This window comes from Telmatherina bonti (genome assembly GCF_933228915.1).
Source record: "Telmatherina bonti genome assembly, chromosome: 14".
Lineage (NCBI taxonomy): Eukaryota > Metazoa > Chordata > Actinopteri > Atheriniformes > Telmatherinidae > Telmatherina > Telmatherina bonti.
This window is the reverse complement of record NC_136612.1, coordinates 9,136,278-9,158,508: the sequence shown is the minus strand read 5'-3', so window position 1 is coordinate 9,158,508 and position 22,231 is coordinate 9,136,278. Positions and strand designations below refer to the sequence as shown.

At 41.6% G+C, this 22,231-nt stretch overlaps 1 protein-coding gene across 1 annotated transcript; it reads left to right on the top strand.

Annotated features, from left to right (window-relative positions):
* Nucleotides 1-7,053: 7,053 nt before the first annotated feature.
* Nucleotides 7,054-8,703, top strand: LOC306765258 (SCAN domain-containing protein 3-like; the record flags this gene model as incomplete). Its single annotated transcript, XM_079252662.1, has 1 exon — nucleotides 7,054-8,703. One exon carries the CDS (start codon nucleotides 7,054-7,056, stop codon nucleotides 8,701-8,703), a length of 1,650 nt encoding a protein of 549 aa, XP_079108788.1.
* Nucleotides 8,704-22,231: the final 13,528 nt, after the last annotated feature.

Sequence of the window (22,231 nt, the reverse complement as noted above, 5' to 3'; positions counted from 1 at the left end):
GGTAGTTGTATGATAAAAATTAAAACTCCATAATAAGAAGGGTTATGTTCCAACAACAGCATGACTTTCTAATATCCTGCTGCGTGAAACCACGCCCTTCCCCGCTGATTCAGACTCAACTATGTTTCAAACTGTGGGATGATGAAATGGATAAGCATGAAGTACCAAGATAAGACTCACTTTGAAGGAAGTCAGAAACATCTGTTAGCCAGAGATGCTGCTGTCTATGCTAGCTAGCTGTGTGTGTTTTATTCCTCTTGTTCACGGTCACGGCCTGTTTCAAGCAGACCAAATACAGGAAGCAGACTTCAATAAAATTCATTAAACTTTCTCCTCTAAATCTGATTATTTTTTCCACCACAATGCAAAGAGATGAACATTTATTCTGCAGTGTATCTTTCCGCGACCCTGAATTGGATTAAGCGGTTTAGAAAATGAATGAATGAATGAGCCCGGCCACCCTGCGGAGGAAACTCATTTCAGCCGCCTGTATACGAGATCTCGTTCTTTCGGTCACGACCCACAGCTCATGACCATAGGTGAGGGTAGGAACGTAGATCAACTGGTAAATCCAGAGCTTCGCCTTCTGGCTCAGCTCCTTCTTCACCACGACAGACTAATGCAAAGCCGACATTACTCCGTGTTGATCTCAGGCTCCATCCCTCACTTGTTAACAAGACCCTGAGATACTTAAACTCCTCCACATGGGGCAGGACCCCACTCCCAACCCGAAGAAGACACTCCACCCTTTTCTAGCTGAGGATCATGGTCTCAGATTTGGAGGCGATGATTCTAATCCTGTCCCTGAAAAATGACCACATACAAGTTTTAGTACAAATCCCTTTATTATTTATTTACTTCAACGACCTGTAAGTCTCATGATCTGTACAGTAGAGCCAGCTGGTTTGTCTTTTTAACTTGCAGAGAGATTGTTTTTCACTAATCCGAGGAGTAAAGATAAAAACAGTTATGCAGTTTAGGAACACATTCATAAATCTGATGGAGACATTTCCTAAAAACACTTTGCTGTTAAATACAACGTAACAGCAGAGTTAAGAGGATTTTCTAGAAGATATTGTTCTTATGAGACAAAAAGTTTTTGGATCTGAGCTGGAAGCTACAGAGGAGAAACAGGAAGAGATGGTAGAATTAAACAAAGTAGAGATGAAGTGTGTGTGCGTTTGAGGAGGGGCTCCATGCCTGAGGCAAATGTGGAATAAAACAATGGGGAAGCTGAGACATGACGGGATTCCCCTACAGTCTCCAGACAGACAGGCCGAGCATTGATGACGCAGTGTTTGTCCGCAGCCTGCTTGTCATGTGCAGGAATAAAAGCCAAAGGGCACAATTATTTTGGACTGTACACAGACGCCGCAGTGTTGCAGACTTCCATAGATTGATGAGATGAAATAAAATCTGCTGCTGAAAGAAAATCAGAATTATGACTTTCTCTTCAACAGAATTATGGACGCAGAAGGGAATCTTTTGTCTTTAGTAGGTTAGAATGAGCTGGAGCCACAGATCTGATGATGGGATGAGCTGGGCAGTGCCGAAAAGTCTGACCCCACACAACACAAATGGTTCACATGAAAATTTGATTATTTCCTCTGACATTCATAATCCTGGTTTCTGCAGTCATTCAGTAGAACAGGAATCGTTAAAGCTTAACCAAGTAAATACTCTATAATTAGGTTTCAATCCTAAGATCAGCGCTCTTTGCTCTGACATTTTGAATCCCCTCCAAATCCTGATTGACAGATCTCAGGTCAGCTCAAACAAACTGCAGTACAGGGTAAACAGCTGAGCTGCTTGTAGTTGGGCCACATTTAGTAGATGTAAAATAACAAAAATGCACTGCCAATATTCAAGGTTTTAATTACCTTCCATCAGATTGTAAAGCAGAGATGCTGGTGCAGCTCAAACTGGAATTAATGTGTTTCTGTGTTAATGTGTTTCTGGCTATGTAGTTGTTTAAAACTGTTGTTTTTTAAAAAAAAAAAAAAAAAAAAAAAAAAGGCAGGTGTCAGAGGTGATCTCCAACTCTCATTCATCCTGGCTTTTCCACAAAATCAATCCAGCAAGATTCCTTTGACAGACGTAAAGCCTGACATATACTAGCCGTGTTTCACATTTCAGTTTCGCTCATAACCACTCACACTACGCAACTTTCTGACCATAAAACTCTGCGTTCTGGACTAGTTTGATGACACTGACACATCGTGCAAATAAATGGAATGGTTGCTGCACAGCAGCGTCCTGAGGCAGAGAAACCGCATTATACAACTATCCAGGCAACAGCGTGATATCGCAGGCGAGTTTCCCTTCACACGCTAGCAAGCATTCATAAACACACTGACTGTTCCAAATGAGCACCGTGGCCGATTCAGCAAAGAAATGCAAAAAGAAATTAGGGAAGGAAGAAAGGAAAAGAAAGAAAGGATAAGGGTCAATACTAAAAATCAGTGAGGGCACATTCACATCAGCCTTTCTGATCCGAATCCGAGTCTGTTTGCTCAGAAAGTCGCTTCGTTTGGGGAAATGTGAATTCGCCAAACAAATTTGGATTCAGATCAAAGAAGTGACTCACTCCGCCTACAAACGCAGGTCTCGGCCCGTTTCAAGCGGACCAAATACAGGAAGCAGACTTCAATAAAAGCCACTTCTTATATTTGGCTTAGCATGGCATTGTGGGTAAATCCATAGTGATGGCATTAAGGGTCCTCTGCCTCGTCTGGTGTTCATACTGCGTCCATTGTTGCAGTGGATTTCTGCAGTATACTTGTATAAGACACAATAAAAACCCAAAACAGCCATAGTTTCGTCTCGATGTTTAACTCGTAACAGAGTTTTCTTCTTCACGCCGGTCTTGTCCTCTCTTCTGCTAAATACTAGTGCAGCGCCACCTTTGGTGGGGATGGGGAGATATTATTCTAATGGTTTGGGTCGTTTGACCAAAGTAAACATGATCTCAGTCCACATGGATACACCCCCCTCCAACTGAGCCGAGTCCCCAACCGGACCGAGCCCAGCGGACTTCCAGACTCGGTCTGATTGGATCCTAATGATCTAACTGAATGACCACGTCCACCAGGCATAGAGACACACTTGCTGATTGAAAAAACAGCAAACAGGCAGATATAGGTGATTTTTTTCATTGTTAGAGTTACAGTAAGGGCTGCCGGGTGGCATAGTTGGAAGCACTTTGGCCTCACAGCAAGAAGGTCACTGGTTCAATCCTTGGCTGGGGACAATGGCCTTTCTGTGTGGAGTTTGCATGTTCTCCCTGTGGATATATGGGTTCTCTCTCCAGTTTTCTTCTTCACACGGGTCTTGTTCTCTCTTTTGCGAAATACGAGTGCAGCGCCACCTCTGGTGAGAATGGGGATATATTATTCTAGACTGAGTCAAGTGGACTATCCTGATGTGAATGCACCCTGTGAGGTCAGACTTCCACCATTTATTGTGGAGTTAAATTCAGATACACTGAAAATTTATCTTGCAATGAGAAGAAATCCTTCACAACATTCCTGCATCCAGATGCTGTTCTGGATCACTCCCAACATTTAATGAAGTCTAAGTTAAACCAAGACCTGTTCTCAGAAACAGATACTGAAAATCAGTCCAGTAGGTTTTTAAAGTTGATTTAATAAAAGTCAAATAATCACAAATAGAAAGACGGAAAGATGCTCCAATGTTCTACAATCATTTACACTTTTATCCAAAATGACTTACAAGAGATAAAGTTGTCAATCAACCTTACATGCATGTCTTATATGTAGAATGAACCTGGAGAGAACCTACGCAGAGTGAACATCCAAACTACACAGAAAAGCCACTGTTCAAACCTCCCCAGCCTCTGAGGTCAAAACCAGAGACCTTCTTGCTCTGAGGCAGTCGTGCTAACCCCTACGCCAACGTACATAAAAAATGGCAAAAACCTAATGTCCACAGAGGAGGAAACTAGGACTGTGTTTTGCTGGCTGGAGAGAGCTGATTGTACAGGTAGCAAGATGGATGCAAAATTTGCTGATGATAAGGGGCCCATCACCATAACATAAATGTTAGTCTTTAACTTTGGTCCTCTTTAACGCTTCACACAATGAAGCAAACCAGACCTTCTTAACAAGTTGGGTTCCCATCCTCACCAGAGCTGGTGCTCCATCAAGAATTACTGAAAGAGTAGCTAAAACAAACAACAAACAAGAAAACTCCTTTATCTGTTGGTCAGTGCAGGTGAAACTTTACAAAAACTCTGTATTTCCATCAGAGCCAAGTTCTCACTCCACATTTGACCATGAGACATTTCTCCATCTTTCTACATGCTATATGTTTTGCCTCTGTCTACCCACAATGCTTTGCAAACACGGTCCACTTCCTGAACTTGCTTCATTTGAAACCATCTTTTTAAGATGCATCAGTTTCTTTCTTTTACCTTTTGAGAGTCAAACAAACTGGATTCATTGAGTAAATCAATAATAAGTAAGTTCAGAAGGGCTGGTGTGAAGGCTTCTGACAAAAAGTCTGTTTTTACTTCATCTCATTGTTCCTCCACACTTTACCTTGGCAAACCAAGCTCTGCTGATTCTAGTATCAGAAAAGATGAAGCCTCCCTATGGGTAACTTGCAGCTAACTATTTAGAAAATGCATGGTTAGCTTGACCAAGGCAGCTGTTGGTCTCAGACAAGCTAATAAAAGCAAGCTAAATGTAAATAGGCCTGTTTACGACATTATAGGAAGGGTTAACTTTTGCCCACCTTAAATTAGGGAACCACTGTATCCTGGATCCCCAAGTTTAGACCAGCAAAAAAAACAAAAAAGTTAACAAGGACCAATGACACGATTCATATGCAGGAAATAAAATCATTCTAAAATGTTTGTAGAGGGCATAGAAGCCAACTTCCACTATGACTTTCTGTGATAATTAGTTTCCAAGACTAAGGTAACATGGTTCACCAGCAGTCTCACATCACTTGGGAAATGACTGAGACTTGAGTCAGAAGTCTGAAAGTTTCAGCCATGGTGTGGAAGTAAGTTAATGTGTGTGTCTGCATGTTGCTGGAGTTGGCCATCCCTCCATGTGACCTGACATCCGGTAAAGACATTGTGTTCCATAAAGAAAGCTGTACAGACTCCTCACTCTACCAGGACATCAAACCACCGGTCTCGCACAAAAACAGAACAAAGGGCAAAATATGTCCAAGAATTCTCCAACAATGGAATAAAATGATGTGCATGTGCGTGCATCTCATAAACTCCTCAAATTTAATGACTAAATTGAGCTTAATCGGCCGTTTTACTGTACTCACGCAAAGGGTGCACACACACACACACACACAAACAAACACACACTGCAGAGAAATAAATAGAAGTTAGTTGTTCCTGCTTCCTGAATCTCTACAAGTAAATAAAATACAAACACATGATGGCTTTTCTGCTCATGTGTGTTTTCCTGTCTGTCATTGTTTTGGATGATAAACACTCACCTCAGTCACAGAAAACTCTCTGATCTAAAGTACAACTACACAATCCAGAGGAAAACTAAACAATTCAAAGGGTGACTAAACGATCCAGAGGACGACTAAACAATCGAGACAACAACTAAACAATCCAGAAGAAGACTAAACGATCTAGAGGATGACTAAATGATCCAGATGAAGACTAAACAATCAAGAGAACTACACAAACCAGATGACATCTACACAATCCACAGGACGAATAAACAATCCAGAGTACGGCTATGCAATCCAGAGGACAACTAAACGATAAAGAGGACAACTAGACAATCTAGAGGACGACTAAACGATCAAGAGGACGACTAAACAATCTAGAGGACAACTAAACGATCAAGAGGACAACTAGACAATCTAGAGGACGACTAAATGATCTAGAGGACGACTAAACGATCTAGAGGACGACTAAACAATCCAGAGTACGGCTATGCAATCCAGAGGACAACTAAACGATCTAGAGGACAACTAAACGATAAAGAGGACAACTAGACAATCTAGAGGACGACTAAACGATCAAGAGGACGACTAAACAATCTAGAGGACAACTAAACGATCAAGAGGACAACTAAACGATAAAGAGGACAACTAGACAATCTAGAGGACGACTAAACGATCAAGAGGACGACTAAATGATCTAGAGGACGACTAGACAATCTAGAGGACGACTAAACGATCGAGAGGACGACTAAACGATCTAGAGGACAACTAAACGATCGAGAGGACGACTAAACGATCTAGAGGATGACTAAACGATCAAGAGGACGACTAAACAATCTAGAGGACAACTAAACGATCAAGAGGACGACTAAACAATCTAGAGGACAACTAAACGATCAAGAGGACAACTAAACGATAAAGAGGACAACTAGACAATCTAGAGGACGACTAAACGATCAAGAGGACGACTAAATGATCTAGAGGACGACTAGACAATCTAGAGGACGACTAAACGATCGAGAGGACGACTAAACGATCTAGAGGACAACTAAACGATCGAGAGGATGACTAAACGATCTAGAGGATGACTAAACGATCAAGAGGACGACTAAACAATCTAGAGGACAACTAAACGATCAAGAGGACGACTAAATGATCTAGAGGACGACTAAACCGGTACCGGGCCGTGGGTCATTTGGTACCGGGCCGCAAAGAAAGAAAAAATAATTTCCATTATTTTATTTTATTTTTACACAAATGATGTTTTATTTTGAAAAGTGACCGGTTTTTTTTTTCTGTTGCTTCCATCTCACTCTATGCAAGTCAAGGCCGCGACACCACACTTCACGTAATACATCCCGCTAAATTTAATCCCAAGCTCGCAAAATGAGCAAAAAACAAACTTCTTTAGATAGTTTCTTTGCAAAGGGAAAACGGTCCAATGAAGGGACAGAAGAGGAACCTGCACCCGCTAAAAAAGGGAAAGCTACCTTTAACAGGCAGTATCAAGAAACATATTTAAAATATGGATTTATCGCCACGGGCGACTCCCACGCACCAAACCCACTGTGCGTTATATGTGGTGACCGGCTCTCTAATGAGGCGATGAAGCCTTCAAAATTGGTTCGCCACTTGGAGAGCAAGCACCCCATGGTAAAAGACAAGCCTTTAGAGTATTTTCAAAGGAAAAAACGTGAAAATGAAGGGCAGAAGCAGTTACTGATGGCCACCACGTCAACAAATTCGAGTGCACTGAGAGCATCATATTTGGTGGCTAACCGTATTGCTAAGGCCAAGAAGCCATTCACTGTTGGTGAAGACCTTATTCTACCCGCTGCCAAAGACATTTGCCATGAAATTCTAGGAGAGTCTGCTGTTAAAAAGATTGCAAAGGTGCCTCTTTCGGCGAGCACCGTCACCCGGCGCATTGAAGAAATAGCAGAGGACATTGAGACACAGTTGTTGGAGAGAATTAATAATTCACCTTGGTATGCTCTCCAGGTTGACGAGTCAACAGATATTGACAACAATGCACTACTTCTTGTTTATGTGCGATATCTTTATCAGGAGGATACGCACGAAGATATGTTGTGTGCACTATCGTTGCCGACTAAAACTACAGGTGCAGAACTATTCAAGTCGCTGAATGAATATATGTCAGGAAAACTAAAATGGTCCTTTTGTGTCGGCATATGCACGGATGGAGCTGCTGCCATGACTGGACGGTTGTCTGGTTTAACTGCTCGGATCAAGGAGGTTGCACCTGAATGCGAGTCTACGCATTGTGTCATTCACAGGGAAATGCTGGCTAGCCGAAAAATGCCACTGGAGTTGAGCGGCGTACTGAACGATGTGGTTAAAGTCATCAACCACATTAAAGCACACGCCCTTAATTCGCGCCTGTTTGAACAGCTTTGTGAAGAGATGGATGCGGACCACAAACGCCTCCTTTTATACACGGAGATAAGATGGTTATCACGAGGGAGATCGCTGGCCAGAGTATTTGAATTACGAGAGCCGCTGCAGAGATTTCTCTCTGAAAAAGAATCACCGCTGGCGCCACACTTCACTGATGAGGAATGGATCGCAAAACTGGCTTACTTGTGCGACATATTCAACCTGCTCAATGAACTGAACTTGTCACTTCAAGGAAAGATGACAACTATCTTCAAGTTAGCAGATAAAGCAGCCGCATTCAAAGCTAATCTGAATTTGTGGGGACGGCGTGTGAGCAGAGGCGCATTTGGCATGTTTCATACACTGGCAGGGATTTTGGATGAGAATCAGCTTGCGCCTTCGTTCTCCCAGCTGGTGCAAGAACACCTGTCCTTGCTGTCAGAAGAGTTTGAGCGCTACTTCCCAACCACAGAAGATCCAAGAACTGCCAAGGAATGGATCCGCAACCCATTTGTCAACAAACCGGGACAGTCCAGCATGTCGATGTGTGAAGAAGATCAACTGCTGGAGATCGCAAATGACGGGGGCCTTAAGCATCTGTTTGAGACATCAACTCTGCCGTTATTCTGGATGAAAGTCATGGCAGAATACCCCGAGATCGCCACAACAGCACTGAAAACCCTGTTGCCATTTCCGACATCGTATCTGTGTGAAGCTGGGTTTTCTGCAGTGACGGCAACCAAAACCAAATTACGGAGCAGACTGGATCTAAGTAGCACACTTCGGGTGTCATTGTCTCCCATAACCCCAAGATGGGACTGTCTCGTTGCAGCAAAACAAGCTCAGGGCTCCCACTGATTCAGTGCCGCTGTGATAAGCGAGCGAAATAATGAAGTTTGTTTTTGTGTTATTTTGAAGGTATGTTGAAACATTATCATAGCGACCAGAGTGTGTTGCATTGTGTCGGGTAGAAACGATGTTGCTCATGTGATGTTTTGTTGTTGGTGTGACGTTACGAGGACACCGCTAATAAAGTTGCACATGATACCACAGTGGATTTACGTTCATTACGTTCATTTTATTTAGTTTTTATAAGCTTCACGTTTAGATTGGGCCGTGAAAATATTGTCAGACATTAAACCGGTCCGCGGTACAGAAAAGGTTGGGGACCACTGATCTAGAGGACGACTAGACAATCTAGAGGACGACTAAACGATCGAGAGGACGACTAAACGATCTAGAGGACAACTAAACGATCTAGAGGACGACTAAACGATCAAGAGGACGACTAAACAATCTAGAGGACGACTAAACGATCGAGAGGACGACTAAACGATGTAGAGGACGACTAAACGATCTAGAGGACGACTAAACGATCGAGAGGAGGACTAAACGATGTAGAGGACAACTAAACGATGTAGAGGACGACTAAACGATCGAGAGGACGACTAAACGATCTAGAGGACGACTAAACGATCGAGAGGACGACTAAACGATCTAGAGGACGACTAAACGATCTAGAGGACGACTAAACGATCGAGAGGACGACTAAACGATCGAGAGGACGACTAAACGATCTAGAGGACGACTAAACGATCTAGAGGACGACTAAACGATCGAGAGGATGACTAAACGATCTAGAGGACGACTAAACGATCTAGAGGACGACTAAACGATCTAGAGGACGACTAAACGATCTAGAGGACGACTAAACGATCGAGAGGACGACTAAACGATCTAGAGGACGACTAAACGATCTAGAGGACGACTAAACGATCCAGAGAAAAATGAAACAATCTAGGACGACTAAACGATCCAGAGGAGGTCTACACTATCCATAGGATTACTACACACTGCAGAGGATGGCTACATTGCACATAAAAAATAGAAAGCACATTTATTACAAATAAAACCTGGTGGAGTTAATAGTTAGCATAGATTAATCTATTTAATTCACCGACCACCAAACTTCCCTCCTTGTAAATACAGACATACTCCATGCTGGCATATTTACTCATTATGTATTCACACATTTTCGCAGCAGAGACCTTTATCCTCATGCGGAGGACTACACAGTCTAATCACTACTCTGCTCTATGATCCCTTTTATTTAGCTCTGTAGGCACATTAAAGGAATAACTTCCGCCATGTGTGATACAGAGAACCGCAGAACGGCCCCTGATATAACTGTGGGGAAACAACAAGAATGACTTGATTGTAAACAGACAGTTTTGGCTGAAAACGGTCCATCAGCTGGACTGGAGATGGCGATTGAGACAATGACTGTGTTGGAGCTTGTAGACACAGTCCTTTTATCCACCATCACAAGACCTGAACTAGGTTCAGTTCTCCAGCTCAGCATCGTCTGTGGTTTTTATTAAAACTTCAGATTTCCCCAAAAACAAGGCTCAGAAGATGAAACAAATGACTGCTTGCTTGACTTGTGCACCGTGTCACACGTGTTCTCATAAATATGAATAGAAGTGTTCTGCCTCCACCCAGCATTGCGTGATGATCTGCGTGCTGTAAAAGATGTGTGATGTCAACCTGAAAGGTCTCTTTACATATGTGTATGCTTTCCTTTCTTGCCCAGGGACTCGGTACGCTAGCATGTAATCACGTCTCTTTGCCTTCTCTTCACGACTTTCTTCTTCTCTGTCCACTTTCATTTCATCTCTTCCGCTTATCCACCTCTGTTCTGTTCCCTTCTCTCGTCTGTCTCCACCAGTCGTCGTTGGCTTTCTCTTCATTATTCCTCTGTTCCATCTCATCTCCAGCTCAGCCTGCTCTCATCTCACTGCCTCTCTGAAAAGTTTAACCTACTTACAGCACAGCTGTCTGATGAATAATGGAGGAGAGACAGTTACTATCAGCAGGATCCCACCTTTGATCTCTGCTCCTCCATGTTTCTCTTCTGCCTTTCCTGGAATATTTCTCCTCTCCTTTGTGTCTCCGGGCCTCATTTTCCTTTTCAGATACATCTTTCCCCTCACCTTTACCTCATCATGAAAGAATTTTGATCAATAAATCTGATTTCTCGTGAAATTTCTTTGAGCTTTTCTATTTAGAAATCAAAATCTAAGATTTCCCATTTACCCCAAAATGCAGCGCATTGACAATGGTCTGTATATTGATTATGATATATGTTATTATAGACATATAACATTGTAGATATAGCAGCTGCGCCATGTGTGTAAATGTGGTGATTATTCTTAATTTAAGGAGAAGCTTTTTGATTTTGTTGCCTCGTGCTTCTGCATGTTGTTGTTGTTTATTATAGTCAAACATAAGAATGTGACTCACAGCCAGCTGGAGGCAACAAGCAGAACATCCACTGAAGATTCTGCTTGATACTGTCTTATATTCTGTGACACCTAAACAAAAATGTGCATGATGAAGATATCAGTTTGACAGATTTCAGATCGGATTTATGAGATCCTAAACAAATACTTGTTTAAATGTGATTAAAGGCAGGAAATTATTAAAAAGTTCATGTGTGATGTTGGAAAGATGTGGCTTCTGAGCTTAAAGAGCAACAACTCTCCTCTTCACCCACTAATTTATGTTCCAGGGCCCTAAACACAGACCCAGAATGTATGTCAGTGTGAATGCTGCAAAAAGAGCATCCACACTAAATATCAACCTATCAGCTTCCTATCAGCATATTTATGAAGGGAATTGGTATTTTAGGACTTTCATGGCACATTCACTCAAGGATAGTCCACTTAACTGCCATGTGGCATGAATTATCCTCTACAGTCTACCTGAGTCCTGCTGCTGACCATGTCCATCCCTTTCTGAGCACAGTGTAGCATCTTCTGATGGAAACTTCCAGCAGGATGATGCACCATGTCACAAAGCTCACATCATCTCCACCATGACGATGAGTTCACTGTCCTCCAACGGCCTCCACAGTCACCAGATCTCAGTCCAGCAGAGCAGCTTTGGGATGTGGTGGAACGGGGATTCTCATCATGTTGAGGTGGAACAGGGATTCTCATCATGTTGAGGTGGAACGGGGATTCTCATGGTGATGAGGTGGAACGGGGATTCTCATCATGTTGAGGTGGAACGGGGATTCTCATCATGTTGAGGTGGAACGGGGATTCTCATCATGTTGAGGTGGAACGGGAGATTCTCATCATGTTGAGGTGGAACGGGGATTCTCATCATGTTGAGGTGGAACGGGGATTCTCATCATGTTGAGGTGGAACGGGGATTCTCATCATGTTGAGGTGGAACATCATGTTGAGGTGGAACGGGGATTCTCATCATGTTGAGGTGGAACGGGGATTCTCATCATGTTGAGGTGGAACGGGAGATTCTCATCATGTTGAGGTGGAACGGGGATTCTCATCATGTTGAGGTGGAACGGGAGATTCTCATCATGTTGAGGTGGAACGGGGATTCTCATCATGTTGAGGTGGAACGGGGATTCTCATCATGTTGAGGTGGAACGGGGATTCTCATCATGTTGAGGTGGAACGGGGATTCTCATCATGTTGAGGTGGAACGGGAGATTCTCATCATGATGAGGTGGGAACATAGACTGTATATAAAGAGATGGGCGGAGCCTCCGTGACGTCACCCGTAGGTTTCTGAAGAGCTGAATTGAAGCTCGGTGGGCGGTTCCTACCATCGCCATGTTGGCAGCGTTATGCGCGTCGTCTCACCCAAAAATTACAAATATGGGCAAAGAGGTGGAGCTGAGAGGGCAGCCGTGAGCGTCATGGCGAATGATTGACATCGAGCGAACTCCGAGCTTTCTGTAGCTAAAAGCTAACCGAGCTAACTCCGAGATAACAGGAGCTATCCAGCTAACGGAGGTAAGCAGGCTAAAGCTAAGTTACGTTGTTAACTGGCTAAAAACCGCGGTTGTTCTACGTTCTTCTTACTTGGAGCGGGAGATCGGGTACCTGTCAATCAAAAGGACACGCCCCTAAATTTGCCGAACTTCGAGATTAAATTACTTTTAAACGGGCGAGTTAGAAAAAAATTAATTCCCCCCCCACAGTTGTCATGAAGGTAAACCTGACCTATTAAACCTAAAATGGATTTTTGTACCTGGCTGTAAACATGTTTATTCCTGCTGTGAAGTTGGTCTTTTTAACATGGGAGTCTATGGGGATTTGCTCTATTTTGCAGCCCCTAGTGGATAAAGGTAGAACTGCAGTTTTATGCACTTCCACATCGGCTTCACTTTTAACTGCCGGAGGTTACCGCTTGGGTGGGACGGGAGATTCTTATCATAGTGTGGTGGAACTGTAAGATGCTCTCTGCTCTTGCCATCACTATTTATTGCACAAATTAAATCAATACTCCTGAAATTTTGACAAACTACAATTTGCAGGTGTCTCCATTGAATGGTGTTTAAGGCATTAGACGCAGTTGTTGTAAAATCTTGCCTAGGAGATGATATTTTACTGAAACAAAGCCACCTGGCGAAGACAGCTTTGTTTTAGTGTTTTCTACTTGTTGGGATTAGCCACAGCATTCAAAGCCTTTCTCCCTTATTTGTTTCGCTAATCCCCTGTAAAACTGTGTGATGCTGCTATTTGTGATGAAAGATGGCAGTAATATTCATCTCTTTGAAAAGATTTCTCCTTCTCTGTCTATCCATACCACGCTGTCTTTACCTGAATCGAGCTGGTCATGTGACTCGCCACATCACATCTCAAAATTGTGAAAAAAAACTGTATCTGTGACACTTCCGCAATATATTTTCATATATAGTCATCTGAAAAACCACCTCATGAGAATGTCAAAACCTTTTAGAGACATTAGAGAGGCTTTTTGAAATGTAGATGTTTCCATTATCTGTTTTTTATTGTGATTTTCAGCTTTACCGTACTTCTAGAGGGGATGGCAGCGCAGGTATTCTTGCAGGAACGCGTTAAAATAACAAAACAACAAAATCAGACTCATTTCTTTAAATAAAAAAGCTTTTAATAAAACATAAACTGTGACCCTCACATCAACTTTTACCCCCCTTTTCGTCCTCTGTCCTCCTCACTCTCACGTTTCAGTTCACACTTCCCTCCCTGCTGTCACTGCAGCCTCTTCTTCTTCATGGGATTTAACTCCCTGCTGCGCTGTGAAGATGTTGCTCACTTATATTTGTTGTCATACTCTGTACTTGTAAAAAAAAAATTAAGGCAAAAGTGTGTGCCTCTCACATCAATGTTTTCTTTCTGTTCATATTTAGAGAAATAACTGCATGGTTTTCTTTTAAATAAACATTTTAAATGGTGATTTCATGTATTAAGGAATGAAAAATGAAAAATTACTCCAAGGACATTTTTCTATGAAATTGCTGCTGAAGCTGTGATGTCGGAAGAAAAGGTGTAGCATTGAGACATGATTTCCTGGCCAAAGGTTAATAAAGCTTGTGGATGAGATAAAACCCTCAGACATGTACGATGACTCAGCATGAAGAACAACTTGGCCAAAGTCTGCTTTCTGTTCACATGTGAAAACTAAACGATCTCATGTCACTGCATCTAAATACCACAAATTCCCCAAATGATTAGAAAGACATACCTTCTGTTCCATGAAAGAGGCTGCTGAAGCTGCTCTGTAATGACAGCAGGTTTAACTACATCAGACTGCAGGATATTTTCTGCTAAATTATTCTTCATACCTGATATTAACCCGGCAGTGCAGAGCTCATCCAATGCCCAGAGATTATTAGACATTTCATCATATGGCCAAAAGTCCCAGTTTAGTTATCATGTTTGCATCCATTACTACCATAGACTGTATATAAAAGATGGGTGGAGCTTCCGTGACGTCACCTGTAGGTTTCTGAAGAGCTGAATTGAAGCTCGGTTGGCGGTTCCTACCATCGCCATCTTGTCAACATCACACGAGGTGTTTCTCCTGGAAAATACAAATATGGGCAAAGAGGCGGAGCTAAGAGGGGGGCTGTGAGCGTCATGGTGGATGATTGACTTCTTGCAAACTCCAACTTGTCTGTAGCTAAGAGCTAGCTGAGCTAACCCGGAGATAACAGGAGCTAACCAGCTAACGGAGGTAAGTGTGCTAAAGATGATCATGCTGTTAACCGGCTGAAAACTGCAGTTGTTCTACATTCCTGCTTCTTGAAGCGGGATATCGGGCACCTTTCAATCAAAAGGACACTTGCCTAATTATGCCAAATTTTGAGATTAAATTACTTCTAAACGGAGGAATTAGAAAAAATATTCACTCCCCCCACAGTTGTCATGAAGGTAAACCTGACCTATTAAACCTAAAGTGGATTTTTGTACCAGGCTGTAAACATGTTTATTACTGCTGTAAACATGTTTATTGCTGCTGTAAAGTTGGTCTTTTTAACATGGGAGTCTATGGGGATTTGCTCTGTTTTGGAGCCCCTAGTGGATGAAGGGGGAACTGCATGTTTTGGCACTCCTTTACAGGCTTGACTTTTAACCACCGTAGGTTGCCGCTTGGTTACTGTCTGAAAACCATACAGCAGTACGTTTTTACCCCACCTATGTATTTTTAACGGCTGAAATGAATTGTTAATATAGATGAATCCAGACTTTCCAGTTGCCACCTGATCTCCACCTCTCTGACATCAGCTATGTTTCTGTTTGTTATACCAGACTTCCCTACGTAACCCTTTGACCTACAACATGCATGACTGTTTTTACATGATTACATTCAGTAAAAGATCAAAAAGAAGTGGAAACTGCAGGCAGGTGTAGTTGCTGTGAACATAAAGGTATAAACTGTTTCCAGACATATTAACATCCCAACAGAGCACTTCTCTCTCAGCTGCAGCTTTACTGCTGCTTCCGAGAGGTTCTAAAGGCAGAAGGAGGCAGAACCTTCAGTGATCAAACCTTCTCTGTGGAACTGTCTCCCAGTTTGACTTCAGGAAGTAGAGACCCTCCTTACCTTCAGATCAAGCTTCAAACGTCTGCTAAATCTTAGACGACTTTCATTTTATCTGGCTGGAGGTTTTCCTTTCCGGTCCTGGTTCTGATGGAGGTTTTCCTTCCTGCTTCTGGTCCTGATGGAGGTTTTCCTTTCCGGTCCTGGTCCTGATGAAGGTTTTCCTTCCAGGTTCTGGTCCTGATGGAGGTTTTCCTTCCTGGTTCTGGTCCAGATGGAGGTTTTCCTTCCTGGTTCTGGTCCTGATGAAGGTTTTCCTTCCAGGTTCTGGTCCGGATGCAGGTTTTCCTTCCTGGTTCTGGTCCTGATGGAGGTTTTCCTTCCAGGTTCTGGTCCTGATGAAGGTTTTCCTTCCAGGTTCTGGTCCTGATGGAGGTTTTCCTTCCTGGTTCTGGTCCTGATGGAGGTTTTCCTTCCTGGTTCTGGTCCTGATGGAGGTTTTCCTTCCAGGTTCTGGTCCTGATGAAGGTTTTCCTTCCAGGTTCTGGTCCTGATGGAGGTTTTCCTTCCTGGTTCTGGTCCTGATGGAGGTTTTCCTTCCTGGTTCTGGTCCAGATGGAGGTTTTCCTTCCTGGTTCTGGTCCTGATGAAGGTTTTCCTTCCAGGTTCTGGTCCTGATGGAGGTTTTCCTTCCTGGTTCTGGTCCTGATGGAGGTTTTCCTTCCAGGTTCTGGTCCTGATGGAGGTTTTCCTTCCTGGTTCTGGTCCAGATGGAGGTTTTCCTTCCTGGTTCTGGTCCTGATGGAGGTTTTCCTTCCTGGTTCTGGTCCTGATGGAGGTTTTCCTTCCTGGTTCTGGTCCGGATGGAGGTTTTCCTTCCTGGTCCTGGTTCTGGAAATCCTCGAGCTCAGTACGTGGAAGTAATTAGGTTATAAATGGGACATAATGAGTTATATTGAGCTGAATGTGTCTGGATTACTTGTTGTAAAAAAAACTCGTTACAAACGATGAATTTAATTTCGTTATAATTTTGTTCTGCTGATTAAATGTTTAAAATGTCTTTAGTCCAAAATTTTGATGTTTCTTTCACGGAAAATACAGAAAGCTGCAAAAACAGTTTTATAAAAAAATATCAATAAAAACCATTTAAGGAAACATTTACAAGTAAATGAATTCAGCTGCACTGTTTTATTAAAAGATGAAAAGACACTTTAATATAAAAAACACATTGTTAGAACAATAAACTTCCCACATCCTCATGTTTAAGCTCCCGCTTTTCTTCTCCTGTGGCAGCAGCAGTACTCTTAACCCTCGATTGCACCATGTTGCCTTCAGGCTATCCACCATTTTCAGGCCCGTTACATTTCCTAAATGCATCCCTTTGAATGATGCAGTGCTTTAAAAAGGAGGGAAACCTACAGGGAACCAATAACAACACTGTGATTCGCCGCGTGACTCAGGAATCCATACAGAATGCCTGTTTGCTGGATTTTGCTTTGCTATTTTTATTCCATAAGAGACTTTAAAAACCAGACATCCTGCCCTTTTATCTGATAAAAATGTATGCACACTATAAAAGGGGTAAACCTTTATTTTTCATCTTTTAATGACAAAGATTTCTGAATTAAATAATGAAAACTGGTTAAAATCCAACTGTTGCCCTGAAGCAGAAACATCATGGAATCAATGTGGCCGCATGAAATGTTGATGTTGTGTGTTTTAGTATGTTTGGTCTTCAAAAGCAGGTAATTCATAATCATTTAGTTCTGAAATGTATCATTTAACAAAGACAAACATAATGTGGTGCAGCAGCATAATGTTCCACATTATGAATGGAATGAATGAAGGACCTTCTGAATCTCTACTCGGTGCAGGACTGAGAGGTTCAGAAGGTCCTCCATTCCAGCCTCAATTAGACTGTTTAATATTTATCTTTAATTTGATCTATTGATCTTTCTTTTTAAAAAGAACTGTTGGAACACCATGAATCCCCCCATCTATCTATCTATCTATCTACCTATGTTCTGTAGGACAATGTCTCCTGTTACTGTGATTCTGCCTTATTTACTCCTAATTTTCCTCCGTTTACAGGATGAATTCAGCACACCGCCCGTCTCTAGATGAAGAGGGCAGAAAATTCACTTCCAGCTGAGTATAATGAAGACTTATTTGGATGTAGCAGTGCTTAAAGCAGCTCCAGGAGTGTTGAGCAGCAGCACCACAAACAACAACAGCAGATGGAAGAAAGCTCCAGAAAACTGACAGGAAACTAAATAAAATGAACCCATGATCAAATATTTGATCCCAGTTTTTAATTTGAACAAATATTATGATCGTTCTTCTCATATGAAAACTCAGAGAAATTGCATTAAATAGTCTTCTGCATGTTACTTTTAATAGGTTTGATCCAATATCACCACCAGACAACAGCAGCCACAGAAAACCCATTAAAAACACTTTTCCATAATACTTTTACAGTTTACATATCTGTACGGTAACTTGTTGCAGCTATGGAATATTTTACACATTTCTGAAATAAAGGCAATAATTATTACCTTTATTTTTTATCTAAAGTCTCTTTCACTGATCCAGCGTCATGGCATGACGTTGCCTTCAGGCTACAAACCCCAAAATGCTCTAAACATGTTTTCCTTCATGGTATCATAATGCATCAAAAATGCAAAATGCTACAGAAGCTAAAATTGTTTTGTTGGATTTGAAATAAGAAGATGCTACTATGCTGTGTCAAATCTGCTAACATGCAAGACACTATTATAGTTCGTGGCTGGCTGTAGGTGTATCGATATTTCCACGGGTATCAAGATACCACATTACTGATACTAAACAGGCTATTGGTTTTTACAGTTTTAAGCAATAAACGTGCTAGTCTCGCAACAATACATTCCTTCTGTGTCACATGATTATGGCAGCCTATAAAATGTCAGGATGATGCTGCCCAACCCCTTTAGCCATCATGCTGCATGCTGTACCATCGCTTATGATGAAAACTGTCATGATGGTGGAGGTGGTGTGGACCCAAAAGCAGGACAAGGATTTGCAGAAGTAAAAGGGTTTTAATCCAGGAAGCATACACACACACACACACACACACCACATTACAAGACACAGTGGAATGATTTAACTAATGAGACCAGGTGAACTGATGAACAGGAACACAAAACAGGAAAACTACAAACTACAACAGGAAACTAGACTAAAAAAGCAGAACACAGAAAAAAAAGTGTTTTGTTGTTTGTTTGTTTGTTTTAAAGTCCCAGAAGAGCGGCCTCTCACCGTATCTGGATAATAAACAGATACGGTTAATATTATATAGATACCTTCATTGATACCATGTATCAATACTGCAGCGCATGACCGACTGTTGACTTCTCACAGATTGTGCAAGATTTTATGATAAAAATAAATAAAAACAAACCAGGGGTGGGTCCTGCTGGTTTAATTCAGGTCACTGGGCAGAAGGTTTTACTATATTTATCATTTTACCTTTAAAATTTATGTTTTTTATTTCCATTCAATAATTATAAATATTATTGTATAACTCTGTACTTTATAATAATTTAAAATAATTTATTTGATCTTTTTAGTCTTTATTTATTTATGATATATTTTTAATGTTTTAAAAGCATTTCTTTCAAGAACTGATGTTTTACTTATGTTCCATGTGGCCCTTGCAATAAAGATATGAATGTACAACTGTGTTTTCCCTTTAAGGAGTCTCTATAAAAAAAATTTTTTAAAAGTACCAAAAACTAATGGTATCATATATTTTTGATATCACCCATAGTTAGTTGGTATTCATGTGGTTTTTCCAGCCTTTCCTCTCTCTAGTCTTATTATAGTACATAAATACGTCAAATAATAAAATAGAAAAATAAATAACAAACACAATGAGACACATTTCTTTGTTGTTTACCTGCTATAAACAGCATGTAAACAACAGAGGCTGCTTTGCTGCAGCTTGGTCATAAACCTTTATGTCTTTGTTGCAGCTGTAGCGGCAGCATATTAAAGCAAAGACCCAACGCTGAAGATGGTTTGGCGTGCGGTCGTATCTGCTGATGTAAGCGTTACGTACGTTTGTGTTAGACACAAAGAAGAAGAACAGACTGTGTTTCAAACAGGGATTGCTGAGCTTAGTGATTCCTAAACTGTTTGTTTTGGCTGTAGATATAAACCAATATGTCACTGTTGGTGCACGTGTGTGTGTGTGTGTGTGTGTGTGTGTGTGTGTGTGTGTGTGTGTGTGTGTAGGCTGGCGTCTGTATTTGCGAGGATCAGAGTTTTAGACAGCGCGAGTGAGACTGAATGATAGAGTTTAGGTTATTTAGTGGCTTTATGAACGTCAGGAGGCGTTAGGATTAATGAGGAAGATGCATGCGGTACAGTACCAGCGCTAATAAAGCTCTTTAGCTTTTCTCTTACATCTCTGCAGGCTGCAGCGCGGCTTAAGACTGTCAGCAGATTGTTTTCCAGCAGAGCTCTAATGCTAATCTACTGGTCAGTTTCAAGGATCACTTTCCAGCTACGTCTCAGTAAAAATCCACTGATCTTCTTCCCTCTCTGGAAACAAAAAAAATATCAAAACTACATGTGCAAAATTTATTTTTTAGACCAGAATCAGAACTTTTTACGTGGCAGATTTGAGCAAATATGATGTTACAGGGATGCAGGAACAAAGAGTAGCTATGTTGGAGTCATCAGACTAGAGGACAGGAACAAAAGTTCTTCCTTGGCTACGTTTACATGGGAGTTTTGATTCCCACTTAATTTCGAATAAAAGTTAATTCCGCTTTAAACTGATGAAAAATGACCACCTAATTCCTGTTAAAGGGGAGTTTTTTCCTTCCCACTGTCGCCGCGTGCAGCTCAGGATTAGATCGGAGTCATGACTCGATGCAATCAGTTGATTTCTATTATAGGACATGTGTGAATTGGCTCGAAATGATGTGTCTGTTGATTCATGTATGTAAAGTGCGCTGTGACAACACTGTTGTGAAGTGGTGCTGTACAAATAAAGTTGAAATGAATTGGAACAAAACTTAAACGTGTCTGGTTTATTTTAAATCTGAATTGATTAATTCCTCTGTCATGTAAACCATCGTTCCGCTCCTATCGTTCTGAGCATGCTCATTACGTTGTCCCGTCCCGATGACGCACATATTCTGTGCATTATTTTGCCTCCCGTCTTCGGAAGCCAACTTTCCTTCTCAGCTGTTGAAAAAAGTGAAGTAGTGTCGGGCTGGTATATGGATCTCATAGCCTATCATACCCAGCACAATGAGCTATGTTGGAGCAGGGAAACATAGTAATAAAAAAAAGTACTTGGCAGACTTTTGTGATTTGTTTTTTTTCAGAGCAGGTCTTAGCCCGGACCAGAGGTCTTCGAGGCCCATAATCCAGCAGGTTTCCTGCTTCAACACACCTGAATAAAATTAAATGGATCCAACAGCCTATCAGGTTCTGAACAAACAATCAATGATTGAATCAGCTGTGTTGGAGAGAGGATGCTAAAAAAAACCTGCTGGATCTCGTAGGACCGAGTAAGAGACCTCTGGTCTAGACCCTGTGATGGACTGGCGACCCGTCCAGGTGTACCTGCCGCTAGCCCAATGATTGGTGCAACCCTTAACTGGACCAAGCAGTCACTGAAATGAATGAACGAACGAACGAACGAACCATTGCATTTGGTGCTTCCACAGTTCATAAATTTAGGCTTTTTTTAAATCGCCAAACTATATTTGGCTTTATTACTCATCGTTATTTGTTCTTTAAACCCAACAGTTGGCTCTGAGATCACACAAACATTTCACTTCTGATACGTTATTAATTGATTGATCATGAACAGAAACATTTAGAAAATCCTTTGATTGCACTACTTAGTAAAATATTCTGTGACAGTGTTGTGATATGTTTCGTGTTGTGTCTTTATTTCTAGTTTTTTGTTTTATTTTGTAGTTTTTCTTGTTTAGCTCTTTTGTGTCTTGTTTCCTGTTTTGCTTTTCCGCTCACCTGAACTTATTAGTGAAGTCATTCCACCAACGTCTTGTTCTGTTTGCCTGTTTATACTGGTTTTCTGTTGATCGTTGCTGGTTCATTCAGTTAACTTCATGAGTTTGCTTCTTTGTGTTAGTTGATAGTCTTCTGTGTTTGAGTTAGTCATCTGCCTTGATTTTGTGGAGTAAAACATCTTGGTTCCGCATTCCTGCATTTGGCTCCACACCTCCACCACACCATGACCAACAGTTTGCTAAATATTCTGCATAAGACATGATGATCTAAGCCAGTCTGACACATCATCCATGAAGCAGGACAATTTAGCAGCTACTTGTTCAGCCGCTTTCCCACATGTATATATGATTAAGTCATCTGCATACATCAGGATTTCCACTTTATTGCACGCTAATGGAAGATGATTAGAGTACTATGCAGCGGTGGTTTCAACACTGATCCTTGTAGCACTCAGACATAGCTGAATCTTAATGATTATTTCTTCTTATTAATGTGAACATGCTGAGTAAATAGGATT